Below are 17,631 nucleotides of genomic sequence, written 5' to 3' on the forward strand. Positions count from 1 at the left end.
CGGCATACTAGCATTTGCTAGTTAGCACAAAAACATTATTTACATGGCCAATTGGTCCAGACATGCAAATAAACAGGCTACTGCATAAATTACATTAAGATGCATCAGAGCATCGAAATGTTCTCGTGCTCTAACTGCTATAATTGAATACTAAATAACTAATCAACCTCATCGCTATTAATAAATATCACAAACTACATTCAAGTTTGCTTTTGCTATTCCTTGACAACATTGAAAGAAAATAACATGTTTCAGTTCTGGTTAGGTAGCAGTCTAGTATTTTGTCTCCCACAAATAACACAGGAGCATGACTGACAGCCAAAACCCAAAACAGATTTGTAGTTATCAGTCAAACCAGTTTTCAACAATGGTGTGGATTTCTAAAAGGTTGCCTCCATGATTACACAAATTAAATTGCAGCAGGGGAAAATATATCAGTTCTGCCAGTCAAACAGCCAATCATCAGTGCCATTCAGCTGTCTGGTTAGAGGTAAGCTAATTTAAGCCAGCGAGGCCTGTAATGAGCTCCCAATAGTATCATTACTCCTGTTGACATTCAAAGACAATTAAATACCTAAGAGATGCAATATGTTCTGTGCACTGCTTCTAAACCCAATACAATGTGTAGATTAACTGAGCACACCTCTAATGGGGCACATCATCTTGTGCTATCAAGCACTACTGTCCTGCTAATTCAGAAATACTGCAGGCTTTACCTTTGGAAGAAATCACAAGCACATATATCATAGTAGTATTTTTTGAAAAGGTTTGAGTATTTCAAAATCATTCAGTGTATTTCAGTTCAGTTTAGAAAATGCATTTGTACAATAAGCCCTCTATATTGTATGACTTTTATTATTTGACTGCAAGGGTTTTATTTCCTCTCGATCTAAACTGGAACAAAGAAGACCAAGAGAAAGGAGGTGAGACAAGAGGTGTAAAGAGAAGAGGAGGTGGGAAAGATGAATGTCACCAAGCAGTGTAGTTCATCATCTCAGAAGCCTATCTGAGGGTGGTGGTCAGGGAAAACGTGATCCTGTACTCCCCCTATACTCCTTTGTCAAGGTCAAGTCATATTGGAAAAACAAGAAAAGGCTGAGAGAAATGAAAGCGCACAGCCAGGGGCAAAGACGAGCCGGTCAAACTCAACATACAATCAGCCCTTCAGCTAAATGTTAGTCAGTAAAGTGGAAACAGTCACGCAATGTACTTTATACCAAAGGCTACTACCTTAGGAAGGAAGGTATTTCAAGGTGAGGACAGCAGAGAGTTTCATACATGAAAAGGACATTTCTCTTGTAAGTGAACCCTATTAATAATGAGCTGAAAAAAAACCCAATGAATCACATTCATAGTCCAGTTTCCAAAGACAGCAAATGGACAATTTGAGGAAAAACTAATTTTCTATATATTAAACTACTGGTTTGTATTTCTGGTCTATATAGTATTAGACATGATGTGCCTTATATTGAGCATTACCTCATTCTTTTATCTTTTTAATTTAACACACATGCTGTGAACATCTCCTATACTCTTCTGGCCTGAAAGGTGTACACTACTCAAAAACCTGAAACACTGGAGAGTTTGATATATTTAGAGGTCCGGACCCAGATATACCAAGGCAACCTAACAATTTAACTTCACAACACTAGCTGTTAAATAATTTGACTGTTGCTGCTGTCACAGCACTAATGTTGCTTATGCTAACGGAAACATTAGCTTCAGAGAATGACTGGACGAGCTATTCACAGCGCTGAATCCTAAACGTCCTGAATCAGGCCACAAATTAACTACCAAGCAAGCTGCTAACATGAGCTGCCTGTCTGAAACACAGATGTATGCAGTCACCTGGATTGTGTAATGTAGAAATAAACTCACCATTCTGTTGGTTCTTCATGAACAGCAAAAACTGCCCTTTCCCTTATTTCATCAAGAATTCAAATGATTTACATGTATTCACATGTATTGCGTCTCCTTTTTGCCCTCTTTTGTTGTTTTGCAAAGTCACATAATTAACATCAATTATCTACAGCTGAGTAAATTTACTGGTGATGGTTGTCATGACAACGAATGAGACCAACAGTCAGCAGCTTCAACTTTTACTTATCTGCTTGATGAAATACTATTAGTAATGCACATTATGATTTAAATTGTGTCTCTTACAATTTGAAAACTACCTACTTTCAAATTAAGATTTCAATATGGTAGTGTTTTATTATTCAGCTCTAAGTAACAGTATAAGGATTAATCTTTTTTTGTAAATTAAATATGTTTCTATAAATAGCAGTCTTGGCCACAAGTACCATAAGAACCAGTGACTTACCACCCATTAAGTCAAATGAAGCAGAAATGTTAAATAATTTGCATGAGTTTGGGGTAAACGTATCCACTGCAGCCAACCACTATGTCTTGACATGGCCAACTATGCTGCAAAAAATACAAGCGGGAAAGAACAGAAACTGAGACAGACACAGTTGAATAAAAAGGCAAATATAAAAGCAGAAGTTAGCCCACTCATTCCACAATTCTAATTCTGGCTGCACCACCTGCACTGCATACTCACATGGGATCAATGATGTAGAAAAAGCTCTTGTGACAGAAGTACAAGGAGCTGTCTATCTGAAACCTGGCCCTCAAAGTCTTAAAATACAAGAACTGTAAGCAGAAGCTTGTGAATACAGGACATTTACTGTGATCTTAACCAAGATCTACAGGAATAAAAATGATGGAATTTATCCTTTAAATTATAGAGGACAGAAGTGGAAAAACAGCTTGAGATTTGAAAATTAGTGAGAAAACACACATCCACTGCCAGCATGAAGATACACAATATTAAAACCTCTGGAAAAACAGTTTCATGTTGCCATGAGAGAAATGTAGAGAGGAAAATAACACCTTTTACCCCACTCAGAGAAAGAAAATTACACACTTTGCACAACACAGCGAGCACTCAACAACAGAATACGCCCACATGTTCTTCTCAGAAATCAGCAAAGTCATGATAAGAATGCAACACTTGTACACGGTTTGGTGGGATAACAGTAGGGTGTCCAAACTCCAAGTGCACAGTCTGAGCCAAGCATTTTTGGATTCATCCAAGGTGGGGATGGGTGCGTTTTGAACTCTCTGTTCTCCGTCCAGATGTTTCTTGTTGTCTGGCTAAGTGCAGGGGAAGGGAGGGGAGGGGATTACACAACTCTTTTTCTCACTCACTCTCTAACCCACCAAGTGCTTATGCTAAGCAGGAAGTAGGAAGTTCAGAGAAGGAAAGGGAAAACTTGGATAAACAGACATAGAAAGACAAAGCAGCCCTGTCATTACTAATAGCATTTTACAGGCTGAGATTTGTGTTGTCTGACGCAGTTTTAGAATTTCAGTCTTATTCTACCTTGATGCAGTTATACTCAACAGTGCTTCTAATATTTTGTCAATCCAATTGAAATCTGTAATCTGTAGATACACCTTTTACTATAATTCAATACCATTTAACAGCCCTGCAAACTACAGCCTCCAAAATGAAATGTAGCATTAAAAATAACCTCTAAAACTTTATAACCTTCATTAGACTAGGATTTATTGTAGGGAAAGATATACCTAATAAACAAGCAACTGGGTCTATTTGCACATTGACAACTGTTTAACAGACCTGCCTCAAACTGTTTAGCAGACACCTTGTATTGAATGTCAATTATTAGTCTTGGGGTTGGGAAATATTAAACTACAATATTAAATATTTGTAAAATATTTGCAAAGGAAAGCCGTTTTTAATCTGTGAACTCTCTGATATGATTCCAAAGGGCTACAGAATGAGACACTAAGCAGAATGTGTTTGGAACAATGCTAAATACAACAAGGAAGAGAAACTTTTTAAGCCTCAGGTTGGGTAGGCTTGCTGTAAGGTCATTCACCTTACATAGTTTTGTCAGCTTTCATCTCTTAAGGTAATAATGAGTTCAAGTTCATAAACTATGACTGACTACCTAATTAAAGTTCATTTGGGTGAGTTCTGCATGCTTTCCATGGGCAGGAAGGTTGCCAAAGGTAAGAAGGAAAGACGTGTATTAATAAGGTGTCTTAATAACTGACTATAAATACCAACTCGGTCAGAGTTTATGTATGATTTCTGGATGAATTCCAAAGTTAAGAAAGAAGTTTAGAACATTTTCAAACAGAAAAAGATAGGGCTTTGGTCTTTTAAGAATTACAGCAAAAGAAAGTATAATCAAAAGGTTAGGCATGGGTTTGTGGACAGGTTTTCTAACCCAGAGACCACCACTGTGTCTGTAAATCCTGCTTGTTGTCACAGTCTTGTGTAGTTAAAGCAAATCTTTGTCTGCTAATGGAGGGTAAGTTGTGGAGAAACCAGATGAGAGCTGTACATCAGTGTGAGGGACATGCTCAATTTCACAGGAGAAAGCCACTAAAAGCTTCCTCTCAATCAGATTCCGTGACTCCACCTTCTGTTTGTGTGTGTGTGTGTTTTTCCCCTCTCTGGTTTCCCCAAGAGCTTCCACCATTAATTCTAAATTGTTTAGCTTTTCTCTCTTCACACTCTGTTGCTTTCATTATCATAACAACAAACTGGTGGCAGGTTTAACGTTTTTCTTCACCTTTTTAGATGGGAAATGGGAATGAGGAAGCCCGTCTGCCTTTTGTAGCTGACACTTGTGAGAAATCATTTTCTAGAAATATCATCAGTCACCAAGAGACAGGGAAACTTTTATAGAAAACCATGGAGATAGTTAATTGTGCTGTGAAACAACTACTGTCTTTACAAGGGCAGTAAATGACGTGTACATGGAAATAAAAGGGCTCTGATCGACTCATAAACCAACAATACAACATACATACTACAACGCCAAAAATCCAGCTAACATTATTTTTACTTAGTAAAAATGGACTACAGAAAAGTTACATGATGCAGGAGTGACACACCAGCTCCATAATGAAAGAAAACAGGCCCTCACACAGCGATGTATGACAGTAGACTAAATATGAACACGACGACACATATACAGTTCTGAGTTCTGACGTGGTGAAGTGAACAGTTCTGAAGTGTTTCAGTGTTGCAACACTGTACATGTTCATTCTCAGAACTGTCCATTATTGATCTGGGCTTTGTCACTTTTCCTCCCCAAAGCTTTTCTGTCTCATCTTCTCTGTCCACAAGAAATGAATTCTTTAACTGCTACAACAGTGCAGCGAGATAACTTCCAGAGCAGATAAAGGCTTAAAGTAGGTTTTCGTGGCCTTTGTTAGCAGCAACAATTACAATTTAATTAGTATGCAAGATGGCAGCTTATTTCAGATACATAATGGAAAAAGTCTAACAACGTAGAATTTTAAGGACTTCGAGGGCTGGTTTGAGACCTCCAGAATACAAATTAATGTCTGTTAAAGACTGAGAGGGTGGTTTTGTTTCTTCTGTATTAGGACAGTCCAGTGCTTAAAGCTGCTGACCTTCAACTGCACAACTTGGGTTTAGTTATGCTCACAAGACTGCACCTGCTTATTTTACAACTGAAATAATGTAATGAATGTGCAGACAATACTGCTAAAAAAAAAATACCGTAATAGAGAACCAAATCTACAATTGGGAAGAGTCTAAAATTACAAATCACAAAGAAGAGCACCCTGAGCTAAAGGTGGAGAAAGAGGAAATGGTCTCTTCCGCCCTCCGTAACCTACAACACTGGTCCACTTTGTTTGCATGATTAACAAGAGACTGAGCCGTGGAAAAGATCAATAAGCACTGGCCTTTTACGGGATTGAGCCCAACGTTGTAACCCTACCTTTGTGCCCTTCCCATTCCACAGCCAATTATATGATATGATCAATACACGTCAGTAATGGGATATCGGCACTTCTTGTGGCAATTCTGTGCAAGGCCAGAAAAATCCATGGCTAGTGTAACATATAAACACTCCCATACTTAGCTGCCACCAGGCAGTGCATCGCAGGGGTGCATATAATCTGTTTCCTTTTACAGTGATAGAGAAAAATATGAAGCTGTTTATCTTTCCCCCAAAAAGAGGCTGCTAATATATTAGAGTGTGTGTTTATGTGTGTGTGTGGGTGTACAGCTGGGGTTGGAGGTGTCCGCAGGGGGGCTGGGAACTGCTGCGCCTCTCCCCGCAGTACAATCCAGATCCTAATCTGTTCCCGACCGCAGGAAACAGCCACAATCAGTCTACCACCACAACAACTCGAATTAGACTCCTGGCAACAGTGCTGTTCTGACAACAGCTCAACATGTGACAGGCCAAGTGTCATTACTGACAGTAGTGGATGAAGACAGATGCCAGTCAAGGCCTGGAAGAAAAAACTGGCAACTGATTAAGAAATGAAGAGTCAAAATCAATTAAAGAAGAAGAAAAAAAAGATCTTCTGTGGTCTGGTTTGAGAAGAACGGCAGGGGAGAGATTCAGCCATCTGGCTCGCCACTACAGAGACAGGACTGTGGCCTCGCCTTTCTTTTTTCTCTGCGAGCGATGGCGCCCAGCAGAGCATGCCTGGCTGCGGAAAGATTCAGGCGCCATTCCACTGCATGCCCATGCTAATCACCCCCAACAACCACCGTGCAGATGGAGCCTCTTTAGAAATCAGACGGTGACCATAAGGCTCCATGATCTCTTTGTCCATCTCTAGCGGAATGGGAAAAGCTGGCAGCATGTTGTCCGGGTGGATCTGTTTCCTCAAAGTGTAGTGTGTCTCCAGAGGTTAGTTAGATAAGATAATTATGAGAGGATGTTAACTAGACTCTGGATGGTTTCACTTCTGCAAGAATTAAAGGTAATTCTGCTGTCACTTACAAAAAATTCTCTTCACTCGTGACATTGAAATGCGCTTGACTGGATTTGCTGTAAGCTGCATTTATATGACATCACTTAAATTCTCCCTCTCAGTCTGAGAGATTAGGTCAACTCAGAGTTCCCCACAGAAACACTGCACACGCATTTCAGACTAACAGCGTTCCCTGAGGAATGCAGAGAAGAGAATGAAGAAAGAGATACAGGCTGAGTCATATTTAAGCCAGTATAAAAGACCAAATGAAGAGCACATCTGATACATATCAATATGGTAACAATCTGAGAATATGCATTCAGGTGGCAAGAAAACCTGTTAAATTCCTCTGTGCAAGAAAGTATTATGATGCTAAAGCCACCATCTTGTCTGGTCCTAAATTCATTTATTCCTCATAACAGAAAAGCATTTTCATGACTTTGGACGCTTTGCCCTTAGTGCATTGTTTCTGGCTGAGTCAAAAGACAAGAGCAAACAAGATGACAGGAAAATGTCCCTGTCATCCTCCATTATCCTCCACATTGATACAAGTGACATTATGAAAACTTGGATGGGAATTGTTCCTAAATATTAAATTGATAAGGTTGAGGAGACTTCCCCTACTTCAGAGATAAAGTCCCAACTATCAAAAACATGTGTATATAGCTAGAGTACATGGTTTTACCATAGTTACCATAGTACATCACATCTGTACACAACAACTGTCAGATGATAATATAGAACAAATTCTCCCAAAACATAATACACATAATTTTCCTGTGTATTAGTCCTGTCGTGAATCAAACTGAGCTATGACACTAACACATATTCACATCCCTACAGTAACATGCATTCTGCTTATTTTAGTACTTTAAAATCAAATGCTCAACCCTTGATTGTTCCACAGCAGCTTTTCTGCCTAAATTATCACATCACAGTCCACAATGGCAGGTATTCAAATTGGGGCCTGTGCAGCTGAGTGCTCACTGTTTCCATTTCGATGCGTACCATTTGGATTATCATGGTTTGGGTGTAAAGGTTCAAAAACATGGCTTTTAAATAGGAATCAATAGACCAATGGTTACAAGTCATTCTGTAGGAACTAGATTACATAACATTTAATTAGTATTATTCATTGAGTATTCAATTATTAATTGTATTAATTGATTAATAATGCTTACATCTTCATTCACATTCTTTCTTTTAAATCTTGCCTCACTCTCTGGGGGGTGGAATTTAAGTGTTTACATGGAGCTGAAAATCTGCTTCAGTACCACATCGTGTGGTAGCTGTGATCTGTTTTACTAGCAGCACAGACAGACTAGGTATTTACTGTATATGGAAAGTCAGAAATAAAGAGGCTTCTTTGAATTCCAAATTCACTTCCTGTTTCTTTATCCCACTGCAGAAGCAGCAGGCCTGTAGAGTCGCAGTGGTGTACGTGTGACCATTCATTTGCACTTAATGAATATCGACCTCAACTACTGTGCAATTCATTCAACTGCTGCATTATACAACAACTGCTTAACTGTTTTCCTATTTAAGCTGGAGCTATACATTCTTCCTCTCACATAACACCATGAGCTGTATGCTTTTACAGCCTCATAGCTATTTATTTTATGAGAGAGCCTATGGCAGACTACGAGATCCCACTAATGAATGTGTAGAACAGCTGAAAGCTTGCGTTCTGCTATATACCAGGTTGTTGTGGTGGTGGGGTTGAGATGTTAACTACAACTGGATTATATATTAAAAGCAAAGAGCGCTTGAGCAAACAAAGGACAAACACTAATAAACTGTAAAGTCTGGCATAATACCAATTTACTACGCAGAGTTATGTTTTTGCTCAAGTCATATTTTCTTGTCTTTTTGCAGCGTAGAAATTAAAAACCAGGAACCACGAAGTATGAAGTCTGAATTTGCTACAATTACAAACTGGACTTTAATCTCTGGTCCAGTCCATTAACTCCTTTTTGGAAAGTACTGTTATGCAAGCACTCTTCTTAGTCATCTGATGCACAGTCTGACAAGAATTTTTTTTAAGTGGTTCGCTCGCATTGTATCTCTTTTAAAACTTTTTCTGGCCAGTTGCTGTGAAAATTCAGACTGTTTCTGCTTTTAAATACATTACAATAATGGCTTTAGTTCATCACATTTCATGGTGTACTTCATCATGCTATATTTCTAAAGGTGTTTCACAGAGGTTTTCTGGGAAGGGTGACAGATGTTCACACCTCAATACCAGCACTAGAGTTGTTATGTTTTTCACATGGGATTTAGAGGATGAGAGTGAGAGGTTTTCATAATCATGAAGCACTATGGAGAACACAAGTGAAAAATAAAATAAGGCAATGAAAGTCACATTTTTTCAGATGTTTAGGTGGCACGAAATGTTTTTGGAGAACTAATTACTACAGTAAAAATATATTTTTACTTCCCTTGTTCAGCCAACACATTCATATGCTAGGAGCCGTAAATCCACTACTCAGTGCTAGTGCAAGCACCACAGAGGTATAAAGAAACCTTTCAACACCTCTTTTGAGATACTAAGGATATTCAAATGTTTGTACAGCTGACAGCATTTTATTTTAACAGGATAAATTCTTACTTAGCTGACAAGAAAATGTGATAACTTGAACAGAGGCAGCTGGGCATCCATAACCTTCACTGCTGGTTTGGTAGTCTGTTATGTTTCCAAGGAAATGGTTATTTTTAGTCCAAGTGGATACTAAGACTGTCCTTCAGCTTGAGAAAGTTCAAGCTCCCTCCTGCTGCAAGGCATCCGCCCCAAAGAAGTGACCTTGAACAGGACATTGAATTCCTCTCAGCTCTGGGAATACGGCTCTGTACTCCTGCCTCGGTGTGAAAATAGGTTTAGAGGTTAAGAAAAAACAAAACACTTAACTATACTATGGATCAATGCATTGCTGCACCCCCTACTATATGCCCTGGGATTAAAGTAATATTAAGCATTTTTTGTACAACCTGATACAGCTCATATAGAAACTATAACAATTAACCATCAAACCTAAACCATGGATATTCTACAGTGTTGAGGGGTTGTAGGTCTTTCGCCACACATTTTGTCACAGACAAGTTCTTACTTTAACATTTTGGATGACAGATGAGTATTCAAACAAAGGATTTATTGTTCTCCCTTTGTCCTGAGAACACTGCCACAGATATTTCTTTTGGCTGCTGTTTCCTTTACTTTGGAAGGTTTAAGCCCGTCTGCCATTTATGTTTACAAGAGTTGTTCAGTTATCAAGTGTGTAGGCTACATGTCACCAGTTTTTTTTTTTTGCTGATACCTCTAGTGTCAGAGACAGAGGCCAGCTAAATATCTAAACTAGCTAGACTAAACTAGATTCAATAAGTAGGCTATAGACCCTTAACAAGTATTTTACCAACTTGGAACTCGGAACCAATCCCAAATTGATAAACACAGCCATCTGTTCATATGTGACTGTAAAAAATCTCATAGCTTAATCTCATAGCTTGCCATTTACACTGACAGGTTGAGACAAAGGACATTTTCATCTATAAACGCAGTTCTGGAAATGTCAACACACAAGCCACATGAATATCAGATGTTTCAGTTAAAAAAGATTCTCATGACCTTAGGAGTAGGATTACCTCACACAAAAGGTTAGAATCCCCTGGCCTAAACCCATTCATACCTTGTCAATCCCATTAGCTACCAGTGGCACTGTCTCAGCTGTGCAACCTATGACGTGTCTCTAATGAGCTCCATTAGCAGTATTACCTGCATCCGGCAGGCGCTTGGGTCAGGGGGTCAACAGTAGACCAAACGCAGAGATTAAATTACCCCTAAGGGAGGCAGGGGTGGGTGGTTGTCTACAGTAGTCTCCACCTTCCTCCTCACGCCGGTCACAAACAGACATTTTAGCATAGTAGGTGGGCTGGCATTTACTATGTCGTTTTCCGGTTCATACACTCTCTCTGATCTTATTTCCAACCCTGCAGAGGTCTAAGATGGGGCTTACAGCATTACAAGCATGACATGTGATCAAGCCTCTATACTATATACTTGTGCAGTCAACTGAAACAGAAGGATGTGTGAATTAGAAGACTGTAACTAAATATACTGTAAAATAAGCAGTCACTAAGAGTCAAAGCCTATGGCTACGCAGGGGCACAGACTTGTCTGTCAAAATAGTGTGTTCATTATCTCTTTTCTTTGCCAATAGAAAGAGGATGTGGAAGAGAATATTAAAACACCACATCAGATGACTATGTAATCAGAAAGGGTTTGCACGTAGTGCCAGAATAACAGAGGCTGCCACCTGATGCTGTACAAAATAATTCACTTTGAATGAAGCTTTAACCATTTCCATTTCTGTTGTTTTGGCATGACTGTGTGAATGGCAATGTTTTGAAAATTGGCTGTAAATGACAGCAGATGGAACCCCATTTGATACATTCATCATCATCCGTTTATGTAGCCATTGTTCCAGTATTAACAGCAGTATTTTACAAAACTTAATTCAAATCAGCTCTGGTTACTTGCCAGCAGCAGCCAATATTTCTGGTGGAAGCTGGACAAAGAAGAAGAACCTCAATTACTGTGAGTAGAATCGGCAGGCTCTGTGTGAGATCTGGAGTCCTGTGGAGCACGGAGAAGCTCCAGGAGAGCTCTGGGCTCAGCCAACATTGAATGAATTTGAGCACAGGTATTGTAACATCTCTCAAACACACTTACAGACAGACAAACACATAACAAGCAGTGCACACACACACACACAGAAACAAAAGCACAGCAGTACACACAAACATATCTGCCTGAGTCATCCCAAAGGCATTCACAACTACCTCACTAACAGGGTAAAAAAAAACACAGCAAAAGAGAAAGCAGAGCTCAGTCTTTGTCTCTCAGATGCAGCCTGAGGCACTGCCTTCTAGATATGTATACTTTGAGCTCCAAAGCATCTCCAAACACCAGTGCTCATTAAGCATCCGTTTACAACCTTGAGATAAAGACAAACGCCTCTCCACCCTTTAAAAAATACAATCAGGGATTTATTTGACTATCTAAATGAAGGTCATCTTGATAGCTTCTTTGCTAAGAGCTACTTCACCTCCTCCTCTGTCCATGATAAAACAGAGAATTCTCAACTCAGTGACTCACTGATCATAGACGCTTTCACACCTGCAAATCAAGCAGAGACTAAACTAAGTCACCGTCCAGCTCTGTTCAAGTAGGCGCTAATTAATGTGTGTTTCCTGTTCACTGTAAAAAACTGCAACATATTCTTTGGTATGAACAACAATTACAAGTAGTTAGGCCTTAGGGGTCTACGAAATCGGTCATCATGAGTTCTCGGACACGACAGAGATCATCCCTTCAAATTGCAAGCACATCACACTCATTTGAGGGAGCAGGAGCTAGCAGATGTTTGGAATTTTTGCTTGATAAATGACTTTAAGACCTCATCAATGATCAAAATAGAAGTTGATTTTGATAGAAGTGTTTGATAGAAAGTGTTTCAGCATTAACACCCATGCAGACACAAGAACATGCAAAACACACAGAAAGTCACCAGGCAGGCCAACCAAACACAAGTGAAACAAACCGTCTGCAGTCTCAAAATACATGCCAAAAGTTCACAATCAAACCATTAAAATAAGTAGAAAAACTTCCCTTTGAGCTCACAATGCACTAAAACACAACGATAATGCACTGGAGCACAAACTGGGATCAATGCCAACATTTACAGCATTATTGTGATTAGGGTGTGTTAACAGCAGCAACTGAATAGAATTAGTGGGTCACCAGAAATAGGAGAACCACATCCTTTTTGTCTGTGTTACACTTTAACCAAAAGCCCAAACCTCATGCAGGTCACACAGCATTAAAACCAGAGTTAACAACCACACTGTGTCCAACAAATCAGAGGATGCTCTGATACTTTGCACAACAGCAAGGCATATTGAGAGACAAAACTCAACTTTAGAAACTATCCATCACAGTGGAGCTGTTGATGGGAAGAGAAATTTCCTCCAGAGCAAATAATGTAATCGCTCTGCTTCACCTCCTCTTCATTTGGCTGAGCCACTGACTGTGTGTGTTCTGAGTGTTAAAGCACATGCGCTCTGACCTTTTCCTTATCATAAATCACGTACCACTGTTCTGCTGCCAGGATTTTGTTTAACCCAATTTGTCACTGAGGACACCCCTTCCACCCTCACAGCAGATTCACACTGTGGGACTGGAAGCATGGGATTAGTGGGCGGATCAAAGCATGCCATCCAGACCTATCTCTCCTCTTGTAATCATGGAAGTCAGTAGCTTCAGGAGCTGATAAAACAGGGCTACTGGTGCTAACTGGTCAAAGAGGGGAGGACTGGGGACTAGGGCTGCAACTGACAATTATTTTCACTGATGAATGTGTCAGTTGTTTCATCCTATTGCAGCATTTAGTCTAAAAGATGTCAGAAAATAGCAAAAAATGGCCATCACAAGCTCCCACAGCCTGATTTAATGTTTTCAGCTTGTCTGTTTTGCTTCACAACATGTTCAAAACCCCAAAATATGCCACTCACAATGATGCAAAGCAGAGAAAAGCAGCTAATTCTCACTTATGAGAAGCCATAACCAGCACGTTTGGCATTTTTGCGTAATAATTGACTTCAAATATTAATTCAAATATTAATTTAATTCAAGATTGTTGTCAAATAAAACTCTGTTAATGGTCCAATCAATTAACTATTTTTAGAAACATTAAGAAAAAGCAGGGAATGTTTACTAGACAGTGGAAACCAATAACATAGACAGAGACAGACAGCCAGACGTTCACACATTATTATTATGACAGAAACGGGTCATGGAAGGTGTGCCAAGAATATCAGACAAATGTGCCGTCAGTGGGCAATCGCTGTGGTATGAGAGCGGTTTCAGTGGGCTCAACAATAAGAACAACTGGAACAATTCTGCACGCAGGCAACCGTGAGCCATTCACCATGCCAAATCTCTGACTTCTCACCATACACGAATGGAGGCTCAGCAGTTCTTCAGAGCAGACTTCTGGGTGAATAAAAGTCAATTGAAAGGTCTGCCACAGCGTACATTTACTCTGCTGCTGTGGTCATGTAAACTTCCTGCAACACCCGACACTTCCTCATACTAGCTTTGGAAATAGGAATGAGCTGAAGTGGAGGGGGAGCTTTCTAGAGACAGAGGCGTGTGACATCCAGAATCCAAACCTCTAAATTATACCCACAATGTAGAGTTATGTTTCATTTGAGTCTAATTATATATTGAGGCGGTTATTCTTCTCTTCCCTCCAATGCTGCTTTGTGACCTGGGTCAAATCTAAAAGCAAAAAATGCACAACTTTAGATTGAAACTGCTACCACCTTATGCTAACACTGCTACTACTATGCCAGAAAGATTTGGAGGGTATCAGCCAAACCTTCTGTAAACATCAAACACTGACTTTACGATGCTTGTTGCACTTTAAATTTTTTCCCTTCTGTGCCTCTTTTGTATTATATTTTTATCTTTTATCTTTTTATTTTTCTGTTTCGCCAGTCTTGTCTTTGTTCTTGTTACTGTACCATGTGAATTTTCCACAAGTGGGATAAATAAAGTCTATCTTATCTTTAAAGCATTTTGCCACACCCACCTGCTACTCCAACAGGTCAAGAAAAGTAAAGGAAAACTGATGCAAATCATTTAACCAAGGATTTCTACATTTTTTTAATTTTCCCTTCATTAAGTTGATGATAATTAGCTCCCTTGCACTTGGAACTAGACTGTCTGGTTAATGCTCACTTAGCACCCTGTAATCTGAAGTAAATACCGCAAGTTAATTTCACTGATACGTCAACATGGCTATAAGCAAGCAAGTGTTCGGACACCTACTACTGTATGTACCACGAACAACTGAGCAACTTTGTCATTACAGATGTGCTGATAGTACATCTGCAATGGGCTAAGGCCAAGAAGTGGGGCTTGTTGTGACAAGAAAGGTTTCTGTGTAAAAAATCTGTGGACCAACTGGGGGCAGATCCAGGAATGAGATGCTGTAAAATGTCATTCAGCTTTTCCACACAACAACAACAACAAAAACAACAACAACAACAAAAATGCATGGGACATCTCTGCCCTGGCAATCCCAAGGTGTGAATAGGAAGCAGAAGCAATGCATAGAGAAGCACGTGCGCACGGTCACAACACATATAGCCTGGGGGGAGTAAATCAAAACCTATCATCTGCTGGTTTGAAGTTAACACGGGGGTAGGTGGGTGTGTGTGTGGGGCGGGGGGGTGTCTCACCTGTGACATCTGGGGTCTGAAATTGATCTCCTTCAGGTCCACCGATCCCGGCGAGAGGTTGTGCAACATCTGGCACAGGAGCACCCCGTCTCGCAGGGCCTGTGCCAAGTCGAAGACGGCCGCCGAGGGCCACACGACCCGGTGATTCGGGGGCAGGACCTTGCAGTCTATCAACCACCGCCCGCATTGTCTCCACTCCTCCATATCGGTTGCCGGTGGCTCTCTCCTAACAAATAATGATAATTTGAAGGAAAAAAAAAGTAACCGAGTCCACGAAGTGGTTCAACAGCGGGGAGAAAGCGACGGGTTCACGGCGCACGAGCAGGCACTACGGTCGGTTCCCAACCAGCGCCGGATGTCTCAATCATTCACTGTCAGCTCGGTAATCAGGCTGTTTCACAACTTTATGTTAATGGCAGCACGTCACCGCACTGTATCCCCGTTCCAGACGCATGTCAGCTCTCCTGTCTCCTCAACATGTAAATGATGAAAGCCTGGTAACCACTAAAATAACAACACAGTTTCATCAAATCAAGCTCAGCAGGCGGCAGCGGTGTGATCAGAAAACAGACACGGGCTACGGCAATTTTCTTCTCTTCATTCTTAAAAAGTTTTCTCAGCATATCCAATCCAGAAAAGAGAGGCGTGAATGGGGGGGGGGGTGTTACAATAGTGGCAAATAAAACAGCTGGATGCAGCGGTTTGTTATGTATCGACTTCACTGGTGTCTCACATTTCAGTGAACCAAACAGCACAGCCCTTACAACACAATGTGGGGGAAAAGCAGCGTTTCCAAGTCTGTTTAGTTGTTGTTGAAGTCCAGAGTCACCTCCCGCATTTGCATCTAACGTTTCCTCGCGAGTTGAACGTCAAAAACAAAAAGTCCCGGTAATTTCCAGAGCGAAAGCAGAGAAAAGGAGATAATACACAGAACAGTCTGTCCACACCGCCAGGATCACCCGCTTCCCGCAACACAATCTAAACATCGCTCTCCCGGCCGCGGAAACATGTCCAGTGAAAAAAGAAAAGGGAACGAGCGTTTACATTTATCCGGTTAGGCACGCCACAAAATCAGCGTTACGCGTGTACACAGCTTCGCTTTTCTGTGATTCCTGCCTCCCTTCCGCTCATGTCCTCTCCCTAAGTCTCCCCCCTCTCCTCGTTTCCCCTTTCGGACGGAGATGTTTAGCGGTCCCGCGACTTCCCCGACCCCCGTGCTGCACAGATCTAGAGGAGGAAGCGTCCGGGAGCTCCGGGCTCGGTGTTGACCCGGAGGTCGAACGGGATCGCACGTGCTGGTTATCTCACTCAAAGGTGAAACTTGGATGGTGTGTCCACACTTTGTGAAAGTGGCTCCTTACTCCAAGAATGTGTGAGTTTCAGGGAATATTTTTGAGCTGGGAGTTGGGGACGCGCCCTCTGACGGATGAAGAGTGAATCGCACGGGTAACTGACAGAAGGCCATTAAAGGCACAGTTCAAACAAAATCACAGATCCAAAATGTTCTGCTTTAACTGCAGTATGGTCTATCCATAATGGCGTCTGTTGCAAAGTGGCAGAAATTACTTGGAAAAACTCTACAAGAATAGTACAAACTGAAGCTTCTAACATCTACACAGAACTACACAGACAGCTGGCAGGTGTCTCTTGGTAGAAAGTAGCCAACAGTTTTCAATGAATCTGCTCACAATGGCGTGGATTGTTGTGAGTGTCTGCATGATTGGCCTATATCCTGGGTTTTTCAAAGAAGCACTCCATCGAGTTTATCTATAAAAATCTGCTTACACTGTTCAGTCTGTGAAAACAGTACAATCTCTCCTGTGCCCCTGGAGGAGCTTTGTAAAGTCTGAGAAACAGACCCCTGTTGATGTCATCAGGGTTATCTCAGCTCAAGCTTGGAGAGTACGAATTATAAACTGAAAAGCTCGAATTACAAACTGGAGGTGTGGAGTTTGAAAGAGTTTAACTCTTGTGAACTTACTACCAAGGTACTAAAAGATGTCTTGGTCTCTGGCTACTTCAGTCTTGACCACTTTTTTGTAGCTGCTCCCAACTTCCCAACTTACTTAATCAGTGGATCACTGCTCCTTTAATGTAATTATGAGCAACACCACACGTGCACACATACACACTCTCAGATGTACAAACAACTCAGAACACATTGATGGACCTGAGTGGATAACATAAAAGAAATTTTCTGATGTATTAACTTCATGTGCTTTAATAGGAAAATTGACAGGAACATAATGTTTATGTCTACCCCTGAGTGATATTTCCAAATCTAGACTAAACTCTAAGTATTTCAGCTTTATTTTTTAGGGGAAATAGATGATCATTTACAGCAACATCCTGCTGGCAGTTACAATACAATGAGGAAAATAAATATAGATTTGGTGAAAGGAGCCAGAAAGCAGGTGGAGGACAATGACTTTTTTTTAAAATCTATTCCATGAAACCACTTTAACATTTTCCAGGTCAGCTGTGACCTGCTGCTGCTTCTCATGTAGATTACACACTATATAAGACTATTGTTCAGTATATCCTCATGGT

At 40.6% G+C, this 17,631-nt stretch overlaps 1 protein-coding gene across 7 annotated transcripts in view; it reads right to left on the reverse strand.

Moving 5' to 3' along the window:
* Nucleotides 1-16,506, reverse strand: part of vav2 (vav 2 guanine nucleotide exchange factor) — a 167,219-nt gene extending 150,713 nt beyond the window's left edge. For 5 of the 7 annotated variants that reach the window (XM_018671738.2, XM_051072795.1, XM_051072796.1 and 2 more), the window contains exon 1: nucleotides 15,082-16,506. In XM_018671738.2, coding sequence (XP_018527254.1) covers nucleotides 15,082-15,285 — 204 coding nt within the window. In that variant the 5' untranslated portion in view covers nucleotides 15,286-16,506. The remainder of the gene's footprint in view (nucleotides 1-15,081) is intronic. The other 2 variants (XM_018671742.2, XM_051072797.1) reach the window with 1 other exon arrangement.
* Between the last annotated feature and the right edge of the window lie 1,125 nt (nucleotides 16,507-17,631).

This window comes from Lates calcarifer, linkage group LG9 (assembly GCF_001640805.2).
Source record: "Lates calcarifer isolate ASB-BC8 linkage group LG9, TLL_Latcal_v3, whole genome shotgun sequence".
NCBI classification, from domain to species: domain Eukaryota; kingdom Metazoa; phylum Chordata; class Actinopteri; family Centropomidae; genus Lates; species Lates calcarifer.